The 18,619-nt window shown below is 41.8% G+C and overlaps 1 protein-coding gene across 1 annotated transcript in view; it reads right to left on the bottom strand.

The window, feature by feature from the left end:
• LOC146618254 (kinase suppressor of Ras 1-like) overlaps positions 1-18,619 on the bottom strand; it is a 61,459-nt gene that overhangs the window by 16,497 nt on the left and 26,343 nt on the right. Inside the window, exon 4 of the mRNA XM_085371588.1 lies at positions 811-958. Coding sequence (XP_085227714.1) covers positions 811-958 — 148 coding nt within the window. The remainder of the gene's footprint in view (positions 1-810; positions 959-18,619) is intronic.

Below are 18,619 nucleotides of genomic sequence, written 5' to 3' on the forward strand. Positions count from 1 at the left end.
TCTTTAGCATGTCACAAAAACACATAATTTGTTCCATTTTCTTTGAGCTTAATCTATGAAAAAATCCAGTTACAAAAAATTTGACACATATAAAATAGTATTTTTGCACCAGCAAGTCCCTAAGAGTCTTATATACTGTACTTCCATGTATGCACACATTTCAATAAATTGTTTCCCAATTTCCTTGCAAAAATATGAAGATTAGAGGAGAGACTCCTTACTTTTGAACAGTGCTGCATTTTAGTAATAAAACAATTTGTAGAACACAAATGACAAAAAGAAATCCAAACAAAACTAGAGACAATGGGTACATTCAAATACTTAATTTTGCTAAAGAAGGCTCTAAGCAGAGTGAAGTGATCCTGAAGTCTCTATGCAGCAACCATAACATAAGCTGTTCAAAGGCTCCAAATGCTTAGGAAAAGAACTTCAATGCTTCATTACCTCCTTAAAAGAGGACACGTCAGCTGTCCTTTATGTGACGGCATCCTTCACAATATTACCCCACAATTCATAGCTGCGCACAATCTAACCATTCATGAAAAAAGTCAACATATGCTAGATTACATCTACCAGGCCACTGACAAAATTCATGGAAATATATTAATTTTCTTCAGTGGAATTTAATAAGTGGGGTTGTTTTTTCAGCATCTAAAACAATGTAGTAGCCACCTCAGATGATTAAAGTATGAATTGTAGCACTGCTATTAAAAAATTCTTGTATATACCCCTCCCGAAATATCCTCTGATGAATTATTCTACAAATGACTCATGAAAAACAAAACATAGAAGGGGAGGTTCTTTGGTCACCTGTTTCATTAACACTCTTTAGACAGGAGAGAGCAGTAGTGAGGCGAGAGCGATCCTCTGAGTTGGAGCTTAGGCGTCTCATCATGTCCTGCAGCTCAGAGCTGGACATCTGCAGCAAGCTGTCCACCGAGAGCTTCCCTGCTGCAGCCTGCATGACACAAGGATGACATATATCACCGACAGCTTAAGTTATCTACTGTTCACTCGCTTTTATTTATATGCCAGATTTTACCCAAAGTGTATTCCCGTTGACTTAAAATCCAAGTATACCAAAATATAAGCAATACTGCAACCAGCAAAAATGTGTAAACTAGAAAACGAGAGAAACAAAGAAAAAATGATAACCAAAAAACAAGAAAACCAAAAGCAGCTAAACAAGAAATATATATTTTTAAAATTCAATTAACTTGTATTTTGAGGACTTAGAGACATTCATCCCTCTGATCATCCTGTGGGCAGCGGTTCAGGAGTACCAGGTGACTAACGTGTTATTATGGGCCATTTAGTCACTGCAGTAAGTCGGACTCATTCCAGTGAGACCTGGACTCTGTCAAAACTGCCCTTTCTAAATGCTAAATGCTATCCATAACTTTTATGAAAAGAATTTGTGGGCCAAGGTCTATGAGAAAGCCCAGTAGCCTAGGGTTTCTGATTTGGTAGCCTCAGGATCATGTTCCTGGTCTTCACAGATGTTGTTGGCCTCACCAATGAGTGACCCCCAGCTTGCACTAGGGTGGTTTGCAGCTGAAGTGGCTGGGATGAGAATCTACACCTCCAAATCTAAGGTGTAGATTCTCAGCAAGGAAATGGTGGAATGCTCTCTCTGGGCCAGAGATGAATTGTTGGCCTGAGGGAAGGAGTTTGAGTATCTCAGGGTCTAGTTCACAAGTGAGGGGAGAGTGGCGCAGAAGACTGACAGACAGACTGGCACAGCATCTGCAGTACTGCAGATGTTGCACTGGCCTGCTGTGGTAAAGAGGGAGCTGAGCATGAAAGCAAAGCTGTCAACTAACTGGGTGATCCATGTTCCTACAATCACAATGAACAATGAATAAATGAATGTGCTTCTCCCAAAGCGTGGCTACATCGGCTGAGGGGCTTGATCATTCAGGAGGGGCTTAGCGTACGCATGGAAATTGAGAACCAGTTCTTGTAGAGAACCAGTTCTTGTAGAGAAACAGTTCTTGTAGAGAACCAGTTCCCAGTAGTTCAATTCCTTGGAATTGTTAGTCTGCTTGCCTATCGATTCTGCTTATTGGTTTCACTTGTACGTATGCTACAATCAGCTAATTTCAGTTTGTATGCGGAAAGAGGCAAATAGTGGTGCAATCTAAAGTGTGGATATGAACATTACTTTTATTTTTATTGCAAAAAAGGACACGAGAACAATGATAAACTGCAAACTGCAACCAAGACAGGAACAATGCCATTTTGCTGCTAACACAACTTCAGCTCTTTGCAAGCATCTGTCTGCATGACTGCAAACATTTTCTTCCTCACCACAGTGATTCTACTTTAGAGTCACTGTGGCGATCACAGTACCTTCAGCTACTGCTCATTTCTGGCCTTTTCTGTATTCAGTTTTATATTTAATGATGAAAAAGCATGTTCCATTTAGTTGAGATCAGGCAACTGACTTGGTATTTGAACAATAATTCACTTCTAAGGAAGAAAGCAACTGGAGGCTTCTAAGAGGCTTCTTCAGTTCCGAAATGAAGAAGCCTCTTGGATGACAGGTGAAATATAAAGAACTTCATTCAGCTTCTTTCCAAGCATCTTAGACTACTACAGTCCCAATCAAAAGTTTATCACTGCTATCACTGCTGAATAATTAAGAATAAAGATCCAACCATGCAAAATATGATTTTTTTTCTTCCTATTTTTCAAGTGGTCTTAAACTTTTGACCAGACTGTATAACCTGATGACTTACACAGATAAAGACCTCATTTCATTACGTTGTTAAACTCTTAGGTTAGCTTTGCGGTATGCTTTCAGCCATTATCCTTTTACACTAAACAGTGCTATCTGTCCACTTTTGCAGAATTTGGCTAAATCTGGATGGATAGACAGACGGACGACAGATGCAGCCTGAACTAAACTGAAACAGCTAATTGGATGACATGTGAAGAGGCTTCTTCAGTTCTGACGTCAAGCATCTGGCTAAATCTGGGCGGACAAACGGAAAAACCAAAAAATTTATTTTTGAGCGCAGGAATTTATAATTATATACAACAGTGATAAAAAAAAAAAAAGATTTCTTCTGGATCACTCCACAGTTCCCTGTACTCCAACTCCTGTCAGCCTTAAGACACCCAACCGCTGCAGCGCCATCAGAGAACTTCTGCAGATGGCATGTTTCACTGTTGTACTGGAAATCTGAGGAGTACAAGGTAAACCAGGAATGGAGTCCCCTATTGTGCCACAGTATTACTGACCACCACATCAGACAGCGTGCCCCCCACCCCTTCTCATTCGGCAGAATGAAGCGAGGGTATTATAAATCAAAAAACATGACTCTCACAATGCCACCAGTACCATCTAGGTGACAGTGAGCACACTGCAACAGGTAGGTAACAGCATCATCCACTGGAAAGAAAACTGAACAGGTTCACCTGCAAGCTAAGACGGGCAAGAACCAGTCTCTTTAGCACCTTCATGACATGACATCAAGGCAACTGGTTTGAAGTTATCAAGATCAGAAGGACTGGCTTAATTTAATACTGGTACTAAACATGATGTCTTTCATAGCACTGGTACTTTTTCGTGCAGCAGACTCAGGTTGAAGAGATCCTGCGGGATGTCAGACAGATGGAACGGACGATTTACATTTTCTTTACCTCACTTTCACTCTCGCTCCAGCCCAGCACCCGTGACGTCTCTAAACACACAGAGCCACTCTCCTCAGCGTGACCCCCCCCCCCCACCATGAAAAACGTAAGAAAGACTGTGAGACCATAGAAAAAAGGGTGGGGCAAGAGCATGTGACATTATACAAGTGACTGTCGGTGATCACATTGCGACAAGCATGCAAACAAAGAACTATTAGTTTGTAATGGATCCGAGTCTAGTCGTGTCAATCCTTGGCGAGTCAACTGGACAAGGGGTTTTTGATTGCTGAGGAAGTGTTGAGATTGGTGCTGTGTGAGGACGGGCAAGAGGGACTCCAGTACTGAACTTGTTGAAAAACAGATTCAGCTCATTGGCTCTAACCAGGCTACTCCCCTGCTGTTGTATGTCTTTGATTGAGTCTAGTGATAAGATGCATCAATCTCCACACCGCTTTGATGTTATTCAGCTGGAGTTTGGTCTCCAGCTTCTCTCGGTATATATCTTTAAACCTGATCAGTCCCACCATGGTATGTCCTTCTGAACTTGCAGCGGCTTTTTATCCATCCTGCATGTTTGCATACAGAAGGTCCAGAGTTTTATTGTCTCTGCCAACAGGTAGAGTGCAGTCCAGACTGATACGGGTAAAATCACCACTAATGGTGATGAAAGCCTCTGGATGTTTGCACCGTAGGTCAGCGACAGTCACTTGCATAATGTCACATGCTGCTGCCCCTGCTGATGTAGTCAAAGACAGTTACAGTGGTAAAGAATATGGGCAAATACTCTCAGTTAAAAGTTCAATGTCTAGCGAGCAGAGACATTCCTTCACAGTAACATGTCCTGGATCTTTCATCAACTAACCCTGCAATCCCTCCACCTTTCTTCTTACTATTCAGCTTGGCGTCTCTGTCGCGTGAAAAGTGAAAAAGCACTATGGTCCAGGTGCAGCCATGTCTCTGTGAAGCATAATATACTGCACTCCCAATACTCCCTTTGATGTCTTAACAGCCTACCATCTTATTAGCCAGAGACCTCACTTTTCCCATAGTGACCGATGGAACGGACGATTTATATTTTCTTCACCTCACTTTCAGCCTCTCTCCAGCCCGGCACCTGCGACGTCTCCTCTGATGTTCTTGCGGTATGACCAAGCTGGCTTTAGTCAACAGCGGTGTTTTGGAGATCACTAAAATGTGTATGTAAACACACAGAGCCACTCCGCTCAGCGTGACCCCCCCATGAAAAATGTAAGAAAGACTGCGAGACCATAAAAACAAGGAAGAAAAGACTAAGGTCCATGGTTTATAAAAACTGAAAACTTGGAGGAAAAAAAGACTAGATTAGATACAACTATAAATAAAATATATAGAAAAACTAAACTAAACTGAAAAAACTATGGGAGGCACTGCAACAGATTGCCACTCTCACAGTGAATGAAAAAATGAGGCCATTTATCGGACTGAACCTCTGAAAATAGGGCTATATATAAAAAAATGTCTGTAATTTTATAACAGTTCATGCAAAATTTTAGTAAAATCCCTCAAACTAAGCCTGCAGTTTAATCATATTGATTGTTTTCAATTTACAGTCTACTGTGGTGAAGTACGAAGGCAAAAATTATGTCTTTGTCCCACACATTACAAAGGGCACTGTAGCTACAATATTATCAGACATTCCCCGGAATACAGAGTGAAAAACAAATTTAGGGAGAGGCAGAGGCATTTCCTTTGAGATAACAATGAGCCTGCACATTAGAGGATGAAATTAAGATATGAGGAGGCAATGTGATATCACAGGGATGTTCATTACAGTCAAACAGAATGTTTTTTTTTAAATCACACATATCACAAAGGCCACCAAAAGTAAACTTCAAAATGAAAAGTGGTAGGAAGGGATCTTTCAGCCAGTTGTGATGTAGTCTACTTTGTTCTCATCATGGTCCAAAAGGAGACAAAACTTATTTCACATCTAGAAATCTAGAAATAGTTGACCTTCTAGAGCAGGGGTGTCAAACGTGTGGTGTGAAGATATATATATTTATGTGAAAAGGTGAATTCAGCCTTTCACCACCACTTACATTTTTTTATTGCAGACTGAAATTTGAGGCAATATTTGCACATTACCATCCATCAAAATTAATCAAAAGTTGTCCTGTAAAATCCCATATTTGAGCAAACTCTAATAAAAACCTTCACATTTCAAAAGACAACTATTAATGCATAGTTATAGGTCACAAAAATCCAGAAGAAAACACGTAGAACATATTTTAATATAAAATCCTTAGTCACAAAAATTAAGAAAATTATATTATATTGTCATTCTACTTTCATGTTGAATTTAACAAATATAACAAGCTATATATTTTTTGTTTTACTGATAAAACAAAATATCAGTAAATAACTGTTCTGGATTTTCCAGATGGTGCTCTCGTTTTAACTAGGAAAATATTAAATATGTACATATTTTTCATTTTAGAGAGGTGTTGTCCTGGGGGAGTGAGGTACAGTTTTAAGCATACTATGGGGGATTAAAAATTCAAGCAGCAACGTAAAAAAAACCCATACATAATAATTAATATAGCAAAATAATTAAACAATTAAAAGTGATGAAAAAGGGATAATTTTACATCAGTACACTTGCCAAGCAAAGCTGCTGTGTCTACGTGACACATTTGGAGTCTCATACAAGATGCTAACCCTTAACGCTTAATCCTAACACCTAACCCAACCCTAATGCCTAAAACCACGACCGCAATCAGTAAGCTGACTGTCTAAATGAATGCAAGAAAAATTGCAATAATTTTATATATATATATATATATATATATATATATATATATATATATATATATATATGTGTGTGTATGTGTGTATGTATGTATGTATGTATGTATGTATGTATGTGTGTGTGTGTGTGTGTGTGTGTGTGTGTGTGTGTGTGTGTGTGTGAATAACAATTTTCTTGCATTCATTTAGACAGTCAGCTTACTGATTGCTGGCTGTATATAACTGTATATGTATATTAAAAAAAATTCCTGAAAGTGTTGCACAATTTGCACATTGTTTTGCAGACTACTGAATCTCTGCTCATCTCCACTTCTGAGAAACTGTGATTCTCTTTTTATAAACCACCTGTTTCTTTTAGTAATACTTACTTTTCCACTCTTTTGTTGCTCCTAGCTTTGAATAAAATACATACACACTTGTGCACACTGTATGGTTTAAACACAATAACTCTAACAATCTTTGTGAAGCACAAATAGACACATACAGTGGGGCAAAAAAGTATTTAGTCAGCCACCGATTGTGCAAGTTCCCCCACCTAAAATGATGACAGAGGTCAGTAATTTGCACCAGAGGTACACTTCAACTGTGAGAGACAGAATGTGAAAAAAAAATCCATGAATTCACATGGTAGGATTTGTAAAGAATTTATTCGTAAATTAGGGTGGAAAATAAGTATTTGGTCACCTCAAACAAGGAAAATCTCTGGCTCTCACAGACCTGTAACGTCTTCTGTAAGAAGCTTTTCTGTCCCCCACTCGTTACCTGTATGAATGGCACCTGTTTGAACTCATCATCTGTATAAAAGACACCTGTCCACAGCCTCAAACAGTCAGACTCTAAACTCCGCCATGGCCAAGACCAAAGAGCTTTCGAAGGACACCAGGAAAAGTATTGTAGACCTGCACCAGACTGGGAAGAGTGAATCTACAATAGGCAAGCAGCTTGGTGTGAACAAATCAACTGTGGGAGCAATCATCAGAAAATGAAAGACATACAAGACCACTGATAATCTCCCTCGATCTGGGGCTCCACGCAAGATCTCATCCCGTGGGGTCAAAATGATCATGAGAACGGTGAGCAAAGATCCCAGAACCACACGGGGGGACCTGGTGAATGACCTGCAGAGAGCTGGGACCAAAGTAACAAAGGTCACCATCAGTAACACACTACAACGGCAGGGAATCAAATCCCGCACTGCCAGACGTGTTCCGCTGCTGAAGCCAGTGCATGTCCAGGCCCGTCTGAAGTTTGCCAGAGAGCACATGGATGATACAGCAGAGGATTGGGAGAATGTCATGTGGTCAGATGAAACCAAAGTAGAACTTTTTGGTATAAACTCAACTCGTCGTGTTTGGAGGAAGAAGAATACTGAGTTGCATCCCAAGAACACCATACCTACTGTGAAGCATGGGGGTGGAAACATCATGCTATGGGGCTGTTTTTCTGCCAAGGGGACAGGACGACTGATCCGTGTTAAGGACAGAATGAATGGGGCCATGTATCGTGAGATTTTGAGCCAAAACCTCCTTCCATCAGTGAGAACTTTGAAGATGAAATGAGGCTGGGTCTTCCAACATGACAATGATCCAAAACACACCGCCCGGGCAACAAAGGAGTGGCTCCGTAAGAAGCATTTGAAAGTCCTGGAGTGGCCTAGCCAGTCTCCAGACCTCAACCCCATAGAAAATCTGTGGCGGGAGTTGAAAGTCCGTGTTGCTCGGCGACAGCCCCAAAACATCACTGCTCTCGAGAAGATCTGCATGGAGGAATGGGCCAAAATACCAGCTACTGTGTGTGCAAACCTGGTAAAGACCTATAGTAAACGTTTGACCTCTGTTATTGCTATCAAAGGTTATGTTACAAAGTATTGAGTTGTATTTTTGTTATTGACCAAATACTTATTTTCCACCCTGATTTACAAATAAATTCTTTACAAATCCTACCATGTGAATTCATGGATTTTTTTTTCACATTCTGTCTCTCACAGTTGAAGTGTACCTCTGGTGCAAATTACTGACCTCTGTCATCATTTTAAGTGGGGGAACTTGCACAATCGGTGGCTGACTAAATACTTTTTTGCCCCACTGTACACACAATATCTATGTGTACGGCAACTAATTCAGTTGCACAGGTTGAGTCAGGTTTCCAAATTCATGGCATGTGTCTGAAACAGGCATATCCGAAAACGTTAGAGCACTTATGCAAATATGTGATGTCTTGATGAATCGAGCAGGTATTAGAAGTTTACACAGCACCATTCTCGCATGAAAATATCTTAAAAGTTTATTTTGTGACCCAGACAGAGTAATGTTTCAAACTCCGCCACTCTGTGTTCCTCCGCCACTGCCTTGTTTGAGTTTTGGACGAAATGGATTCTGGGATATTGCATTTCTTCATTTCGAGCTAATTGGAGACCAGAACAGCCAATCAGATTTTTTTGCATCCAAGTCTGTGATTGGCTGGTTTTGTGGCACAACTATAACAGTGCAGAGAAAGAGTTGAGCGTGCACGGGCAGAAATGTTGAGAGCGCGAGCAACACATTGTGAGCGAGCGCAAATACAAAAACTGAGCGAGAGGGGCTGCTATTGTGTGTGTGTGTGTGTGGATAATAGCAAACACTGAAATACATTTTTTGCACGCAGCAATGAATTTTGTTCACTCAAATTCAGCTTTTCTTCGCTCAAAATAAATTTCTCCTTAAAATGCAACACTTACACCTGCAAACTTTCTTTTACGTGCACTCAGAATAGTGGCACAAAAATAACGCCATAGCAGCACAAGAGTCCACATCTGGGTACTCTACAAGATTATTCCAAACAGCTGGAATACCTGGGGAGTAGATACACTGGAGAGGAGGAGAGGTGTGACGCCATGTTCCAGATAACTTGGATATTGAAACTTAGGAGTGATGTCACTCCTGAGTTAGCGTGTTCCCGAAAAAGCACGGAAAAACAGGTTGGTTCTTAGGAAGGTAGAGTCATTCAAATATCACTAACAATATAGTATAATGCTTTTTTGTTTCATTTAACTCTGGGTTGGCTGGGGTTGTTCTGACATTCTGAGTAGGAAAATTGAGTCGAAAACTTGGAAATTCCAACTTTCAACTTATTCAGGAACACACCGTGAGTCCATAGCAAGTATGGAAGAAAGAAGCACCCAACTTAAAATATAACCATTAATCATTCTGTTTCTTTTTAAATCCACATTGCAGGGTCAGCAGTCTAAACACCTGGACAGCTCTTACAGCTCTTTTGATTCAATTCAATTCAATTCAATTCTACTTCATTTATATAGCACCAAATCACAACAACCGTCGCCTCAATGCGCTTGGAGGCACACTAAGCCAGCCAAGAGATATAATCTCTCCAGCTCATCTTGAGTCTACTCCCAAGCCTCCTTCCAGTTGGACAAAATGACTCACTGCCAGAAATCATTCTGGCCAGATGCCCAAACCACCTCAACTGTCTGCGTTTAGTGTGGAGAAGTGCTCTATTCTGACTCCCTCCTGAATGACCAAGCTTCAGCCAGTTTCTAAACAAGAGTCTAAACATAGATTGACCAGTCAATTGACAGCATCAATTTCACAAAATATAAAATGCACCACACAGGTCCATCACTGGTGATGTTACAGCATTCTGTTTGTCAATCTTAAACTCCACTCTCCCCTTACTCATGAAAACTCCTCCACTTAAGGTAGCACCCCTTCACAAACCAGAATGTGCACTCCACCCTTTTGCAGCTGGGAACTATGGCCTTAGACTTGGTGGTGCTTATTCTCATCCAAGCTGCTTCACATGATTGCAAACAAGTCCAGTTTGACTTGGAGTTCATTGGCTTGATGAAGCAGACAGTCTTAGGACAAGATACTAAGACTACCAAACCTCACACTTTCTAAAAACGGGGCTGTACCTAGATATTCTATTATGAAGAGAATTGGTGAAAGGGCAACCCCAGTCCAACACCCAACAGGAATGTCTGACTTAGCCCATACTTCCAATCTGAACTCTGACAAAACTTTTTAAAGCTCAGTATTCAATGTTATCACCAAAATTTAGGTTCAGAATAGATGTGTCATTTAGAAAGGATGAAGCGCCATACTCACATCTGTTGTTTATGTAAAGCATGTTGCTTAAGCCATTGTACTGCATTTCTGCAATATTACCATCTTTTCCAAACCTTAACCAGAACTCCCAGAGGCTAATCAGAAAACATTTAAACAATGATGCTGCTGCTAAAAACGAACAGAGTTTTACTTTGATGTTTTGGTGTAAAAAACCTGATGTTAGTGCAGTTAGTTGGTGCAGTATTACACTGTTCCAGAGCCTTGGCACCACAGACTGAGAGGCTCTAACATCCCTAGACTTCAGCCTTGTACAGGGGGAACTAATAGATATTAAGCTTGTCAGCGAAGACAGCGAGCAGTAGTCTATTTCACAAGAAGTTGGAATAAATAATCCTGATGTGATGATGTCATTTTGCATCACGAGCCACTTACAGTCCAATTTGATCTTAAGAGGCCTGGACCAGTGAATTTCCCTTCACTGAGATTGATTTTACATGTGATTCAAAGTCCAGAGAGAAATCAAATGTTACACCAGATTATGAGCACTGGTCTTCACAAATAAGCAAAAGGAAGCAATCATTTCTAATTCTTGAATACATATCACGAGGAGTTATAATAATAGCGTCAGTCTTGTTAGAGTTTCAAACAAGGCAAACATTCAGCTACTCTGGTCTATCCAGCTGGTGAGACTTCAAAGATTGAATGATGCTGACTAAAGGAAGGGTGTAAAAGGAAAATTACAAAGGACCCAGAATTGAACCTTGTGGAACCCCTTTGGTTAGAGAAGCAGTGCAAGCTGAACTTGGAGAACTTGCTCGCCCTAACAGAGAATATCCTTCCAAATAAGTAGTAGGAAAACCAGTCTAGTCATGATATAGAGATACTAGCCAAAACCTTGAGGCTGTTTGTGGTCAACAAGATGCATGTCCCATCACCAGCAAAGACTTTATTGTATAAAACTGTTGCAAGTTCCTCTTTTAATAAACAACACATTACACCTCCCTGAAATTATCCCAACACAGCCACTGGCCTTCAAAGTATTACTGTAATGGTCAAAATAAGTATGCAGTGAAAGAACAACCTATATATTAAACGTTATTTGTGTTCTACACGTCTCATCCAAAAATATGGAAAAAGTTAAAAAGACTGGCGAGACAAGACAACATTTCACACTTCGCAAAACTGATGCATACCGATACCTGGGTACTGCCTGGGCATGCCTAAGCTGACTATGTTTAGGTGATGAAACCCACCCTCCAAAACAGAAAAAAGAAAAAAGAAGAAAGAGGTAGAAACACTAACAGAGAGACACTGCAGTTAAAACTTTTCCTTTAACCTTTGATATCCAAATGACACTAATTACTGCTTACTGCCTTTTCGGACATACTTAGTCACACAGAAGTACATTTCTGAAGAAAAGCCAGAACACCAAGACTGAATGACAGAGTCGGTACTGACAGGCATGTGGGTATTCATAGTATGTCAAAGGCAAACACAAATCTGTATTGATACCCACCACTGCCAATAACGACACACACACACACACACACACACACACACACACACACACACACACACACACACACACACACACACACACAACTGTCCAGAGTACACACGCACATTAAAACTGAGAACACGCAATGTGACTATCTGAAACAGCAACAATAAGGAAATGAAGGAAACACTTTTCCTAAGATCTGTATCACAATACATACGCTGAAAACCAGCAGACAGAAACAGCAGAGCTTTGATTAAGTACATTACCATGAGGTTGACAGTATCTTTTAAACATTTGAGCCCCTGCTCTCATAATCCAGGCACTGTACCAGAATAATCCGTAAGCGCAACAGGCTGCTGGGAAACACACAGAGAGCCAACAAATCTTCCCACAGCTGTTATCACACTCCCTCTTTTTCTCCTCCCTCCTTCTAGCACTACCCTCCCCCTCTTTCTTTCTCACTCTCGCTCAACAAGGTTTTTCACACGTCTCCTGACTTGCAAACACAGTACATAAATGATCATTCACTCCCCATGCATACGGTTTCATTTTCATTTTTACTTTTATGCGCTACCCTTAGATTAACATTTGTAATACTGTAATAACTGACAGCAAGTGCTTTATCATTATTATCATTCTTATAGTTATTTTTGTTATATTATTTAATCTACACTGAAATGCACGCTAGACTTACATTCAAAGCAGAGCCCTGATTTTAAGAACCTTTTTTCTGGTAACACTCCATTCAAATGGTTATCTATTTGATAAGCTTTAAAGCATTTGTTATAGTTACATTTCCGAAAGCTACTCTTTTTGAGTGTATGTGTCTAATCAGTGCTAAACCCCACCCTGCCTCAGAAGAAATCCTCCAAATGAATAAGATGTGCATTAGCGCTGTATGGTAATGCTAACTCTGGCTAACTAACTCCTGCTAAATGCAGTTACATGCAAAACACCTGCACTGAAAATGTTACTTAATGTTACTTAAACTTAATTTACACAAGGAAGGTAATAGGAGTTACGAGTGTGCCACATCATATCATCAGCTATAATACAATTTTTATGGTATAAAAATGTGATATCATGATATAGGCTGGCATAGAAACGCCATGCATTTACATTCCCTGCTCTGTGCAACAATGAGACAAGCTTGGACATGTATAAGAGAGTTGCAAGTGTGACGCTGATTACTACTTCAACAACCTCCTACAAAGTACAGTACTTTGCAAGACAACTGCTCCCGCTGAAGGTGGAAACAACAAACTTGTTTTGCCAGTAGAAGATAAAATATTATCGCATACATATGGGCTAGATAGGAGAAGATGCTTGCAGCTGCTATTGTGACCCAAGCATGAACAAATGGCTCCACCATTGGCCCACTCACTGACTGCACTCGATATGACAGGAAGAACAAATAGTGGTTACATGATGGAAATACAGGACTTTAAGCAGCTAGTCAAAAAGTTTGACACAAGACACACTACGAAAGTTAGAAAACATTTTTCAGTTTTATTGTGTGACAATATTACGTCACATAGTATTAGTTATTGATTTATTCTGTGTCACTGGATATAATGGTGTCTCACTATTATTGCACTATAATGCTGCTGGGACCTTGTTTCTATATATTCATACTCCAAATTAGGAAAAGTGTTATCAATGGCAATCACTGGAAAAGAAAGGTGGAATATGCCCTTCAATTACTTATAAATGCTGTTGCTTTCAAGCAGTAAGCATCAATATAATTCAGCATTTATTTTTCTATATATATATATTCACAAATATATAATATTATCGCAAATGTTCTTGAAATATTCTGATATACATTTAAGTTACATTGCCAACACCTGATGACAAGCAAATCCTGTTTGTCATTAGTGTGGGCGATAAGTCAACATACAATACAATACAATACAATACAATACAAATGGAAAACAAGTAATATATAATTACTATAGATAATCCAGATAATCCATACATATAATGGACACCTGGGTGAAAATCAAATCTCAGGATGTACCACATTTCACGGATCACATTAACTTGGTGGACCGAGACATCAAATTCACCAGGGAGGATATGAAAAACGGCAGGTTAGCCTTCTTAGACTGTGAGAGTTCCATTAGTAATGGGGACATCTAAAACCTCATGTGTACCAGAAACTTACACATCAGTATTTAAGGTTTGACTCTCATCATCCACTGGAGCATAAACTGGGTGTCATCAGGACGCTACAACACAGAGTGAACACCATCCCCACAGACACAGCGGCCAGGGAAGCAGAAGAACATCACATCAAGAAGGGCAAAGGGAAAGACCATCTCTGAATCGAGGAGGGGGCCTAAGGGTACGACTTTCGCCATCGTACAATGCTGTGATTGCAGCCATTCCCCAACTTTCTGTGAATGGTACTCATGGCCATTGATCAGTGGGCTTTGATCAGTGGTTGTTGATCAACGGTCATGAGAAACGGCATAATTATGACACTTTTGTTGTGTCAGCAGACTATTTGGGGTCATTGTCATGCCAGAAAAATGAGGCCTTTGCCAATCCAACACTTTCCAGATGGTATGGTATGGTGGATCAAAATCTGACAGAAGTTTACTGTTTTCATAATTCCATCAATTACGAATACAGTTTCAAACCATGACAGTTTTTACTTATGGCTGTAGACACTCCTCTCTATACACATTGATAATAACTTGATTCATCACTTCATAAGACCTGTTTTCTTGTACGCTCAAGTAATTTGAAGTGATAATAATTTACTTTTGCTTTGATGTAGAAGGTTCCTGAAAACAGATAAAATCTTTAATTTAATTTACAAGAATAAAAAGTACAATAATTAAATATAAATTAGAGCACAACAGGTAGTTAAATGCTTACAGCACTGAAAGCCTTTCCAGTTATTCAATTAATAAAACAGATCTGTTTTAGTTTAAAGTGAGAATGTAAGTACACCATAAAATAAAAAAAATGCTATGTGCTGAATTATTAAAGCTGAGGTTCACTTCCATAGTTCATCAGGTAAAGGAGCCTTATTTTTTCCAATTACTGAATACAACAGAAAAGCTTTAAGTTGTCAGCTTACTAAGTTCTGCCTCCTCATGCATTTTACTAAATTGGCATAGTCCTGTAAGTGTTGTAGGAACATGCCTGATTCCAGCTATACCCCTTGGGGCAGTGCTTATCTCTTACACAGTAATAAATGACAGGAATGCACATGCAAAATGCAAACCCAGAGACAAACACGCACAAATATGGGTGGGTGTGTTATAAATCTTTTCATTAACAGTTTGTTCACATATAGATCAAAGAGCACGCTGCAAATGACAAGTCTATTGTCCTTGGACCTCTCCCTTTCTAAAAGGTAATAAAAAATATAGAAATAAATAAAATAATATAATATAATAATTAAAAACCTGTAGCAGCTGGATAGCGTAGTGGTTAGACTACACTCCTTTGGAGCAGAGGATCAGAGGACAGCTGGATACTGGAATGCCTAGAATTTTACAAGATCAACAGGACCATAAGAGCCTTCATCAGGAACTCAATGGGGATGTGGCGTACAACACTAGAGGCCAACTCCAAGCCCATAGCACAAGTCACAAGTCAAGTGCGGGATCTGCATAGGCCTGAACCCCCTCAGTGAGATCATTAACAAGACTGGCTACGGATACCGACTACGGAACGGAGCAGTTGTCAGCCACCTCCTGTACATGGATGACATCAAGCTGTATGCCAAGAGTGAACGAGACATCGATTCACTGATCCACACTACCAGGATATACAGGATATATTCGGGCTGGAGAAGTGTAGTCGGATGGTAACAAAGAGCGGGAAGGTAGTCAGAACTGAGGGGATCGAGCTACCAGAAGGCAACATTGCAGACATAGAAGACAGTTACAAGTACCTGGGGATCCCGCAGGCGAATGGGAACCATGAAGAGGCAGCTAGGAAAGCTGCAACCACCAAGTACCTGCAGAGGTTCAGGCAAGTCCTGAGGAGTCAGCTGAACGGTAAGAACAAGATCCGGGCTATCAACACCTACGCCCTGCCCGTGATCAGGTAAAATAAGTACCCGATCACCATATATATATATATATAAAAAAAAAACAAACACCCAGCACGCCCCTGCGGGCGGTTTATCCTTCAAGCTCGGGTCCTCTACCAGAGGCCTGGGAGCTTGAGGGTCCTGCGCAGTATCTTAGCTGTTCCCAGGACTGCGCTCTTCTGGACAGAGATCTCCGATGTTGTTCCTGGGATCTGCTGGAGCCACTCGCCTAGCTTGGGAGTCACCGCACCTAGTGCTCCGATTACCACGGGGACCACCGTTACCTTCACCCTCCACATCCTCTCGAGCTCTTCTCTGAGCCCTTGGTATTTCTCCAGCTTCTCGTGTTCCTTCTTCCTGATATTGCTGTCATTCGGAACCGCTACATCGATCACTACGGCCATCTTCTTCTGTTTGTCTACCACCACTATGTCCGGTTGGTTAGCCACCACCATTTTGTCCGTCTGTATCTGGAAGTCCCACAGGATCTTAGCTCGGTCATTCTCCACCACCCTTGGGGGCATCTCCCATTTTGACCTCGGGACTTCCAGGTTATACTCGGCACAGATGTTCCTGTACACTATGCCGGCCACTTGGTTATGGCGTTCCATGTATGCCTTGCCTGCTAGCATCTTGCACCCTGCTGTTATGTGCTGGATTGTCTCTGGGGCATCTTTACACAGCCTGCACCTGGGGTCTTGCCTGGTGTGATAGACCCCAGCCTCTATGGATCTTGTGCTCAGAGCTTGTTCTTGTGCTGCCATGATTAGTGCCTCTGTGCTGTCTTTCAGTCCAGCTTTGTCCAGCCACTGGTAGGATTTCTGGATATCAGCCACCTCCTCTATCTGCCGGTGGTACATACCGTGCAGGGGCCTGTCCTTCCATGATGGTTCCTCGTCTCCCTCCTCTTTCTTGGGTTTCTGCTGCCTGAGGTATTCACTGAGCACTCGGTCAGTTGGGGCCATCTTCCTAATGTATTCTTGGATGTTCGTTGTCTCATCCTGGACTGTGGTGCTGACACTCACCAGTCCCCGGCCCCCTTCCTTCCGCTTAGCGTACAGCCTCAGGGTGCTGGATTTGGGGTGAAACCCTCCATGCATGGTAAGGAGCTTTCTTGTCTTTATGTCAGTGGCTTCTATCTCCTCCTTTGGCCAGCCTATTACCCCAGCAGGGTACCTGATCACGGGCAGGGCGTACGTGTTGATGGCCCGGATCTTGTTCTTACCATTCAGCTGACTCCTCAGGACTTGCCTGACCCTCTGCAGGTACTTGGTGGTTGCAGCCTTTCTAGCGGCCTCTTCATGGTTCCCATTCGCCTGTGGGATCCCCAAGTACTTGTAACTGTCCTCTATGTCTGCAATGTTGCCTTCTGGTAGTTCAATCCCCTCAGTTCTGACTACCTTCCCTCTCTTTGTTACCATCCGACTACACTTCTCCAGTCCGAACGACATTCCAATGTCATTGCTGTATAGCCTGGTAGTGTGGATCAGTGAATCGATGTCTCGTTCACTCTTGGCATACAGCTTGATGTCATCCATGTACAGGAGGTGGCTGACAACTGCTCCGTTCTGTAGTCGGTATCCGTAGCCAGTCTTGTTAATGATCTCACTGAGGGGGTTCAGGCCTATGCAGAACAGCAGTGGGGACAGAGCATCTCCTTGGTAGATCCCGCACTTGATGGTGACTTGTGCTATGGGCTTGGAGTTGGCCTCTAGTGTTGTACGCCACATCCCCATTGAGTTCCTGATGAAGGCTCTTAGGGTCCCATTGATCTTGTACAATTCTAGGCATTCCAGTATCCAGCTGTGGGGCATTGAGTCATAGGCCTTCTTGTAATCAATCCAGGCAGTGCACAGGTTGGTCAGTCTGGTCTTGCAGTCTCGGCTGATTGTTCTGTCTACCAGTAGCTGGTGTTTTGCGCCTCTGGTATTCTTGCCAATTCCTTTCTGTGTCCCGCTCATGTATTGACCCATGTGCCTGTTCATCTTAGCCGATATGATGCCTGACAGGAGCTTCCATGTAGTACTGAGGCAGGTTATTGGTCGGGACCGGTCCCTTCTTGGGGTCCTTGGGGATCAGGACCGTCCGGCCTTCAGTTAGCCATTCCGGGTGTCTCTCGTTAACTAGCAGCTGGTTCATTTGTGCTGCCAGACGCTCGTGGAGTGCAGTCAGCTTCTTCAGCCAGTAGGCGTGAACCATGTCGGGCCCTGGTGCTGTCCAACTCTTCATACTGGAGACCCTTTCTTGGATATCTGCCACTGTGATGGTTACTGGACCCTGTTCAGGGAGGTCGCTGTGGTCAGCCCTCAGATCCTCTAGCCACTGAGCATTGCCGTTATGGGTTGCATCCTTCTCCCATATGCTCTTCCAGTATTGCTCCGTCTCCAGCCTTGGTGGTGCTGTTCTCTTATTGTTCCCTTGCCACTGAGAGTACACCTTTGCTGGTTCTGTGGAGAACAGCTGGTTTATTCTCCTGCCTTCTATCTCTCTGGTGTACCTCCTCAAGCGGCTGGCCAAGGCTGTGAGTCTTTGCTTGGCAGTTTCCAAGGCCTCAGGTATGGACAGCTTGCTGTA

Source organism: Diplotaxodon limnothrissa, linkage group LG14, assembly GCF_057381915.1.
Source record: "Diplotaxodon limnothrissa isolate DT_005_m linkage group LG14, D_limnothrissa_male_GT1.1, whole genome shotgun sequence".
Taxonomy (NCBI): domain Eukaryota; kingdom Metazoa; phylum Chordata; class Actinopteri; order Cichliformes; family Cichlidae; genus Diplotaxodon; species Diplotaxodon limnothrissa.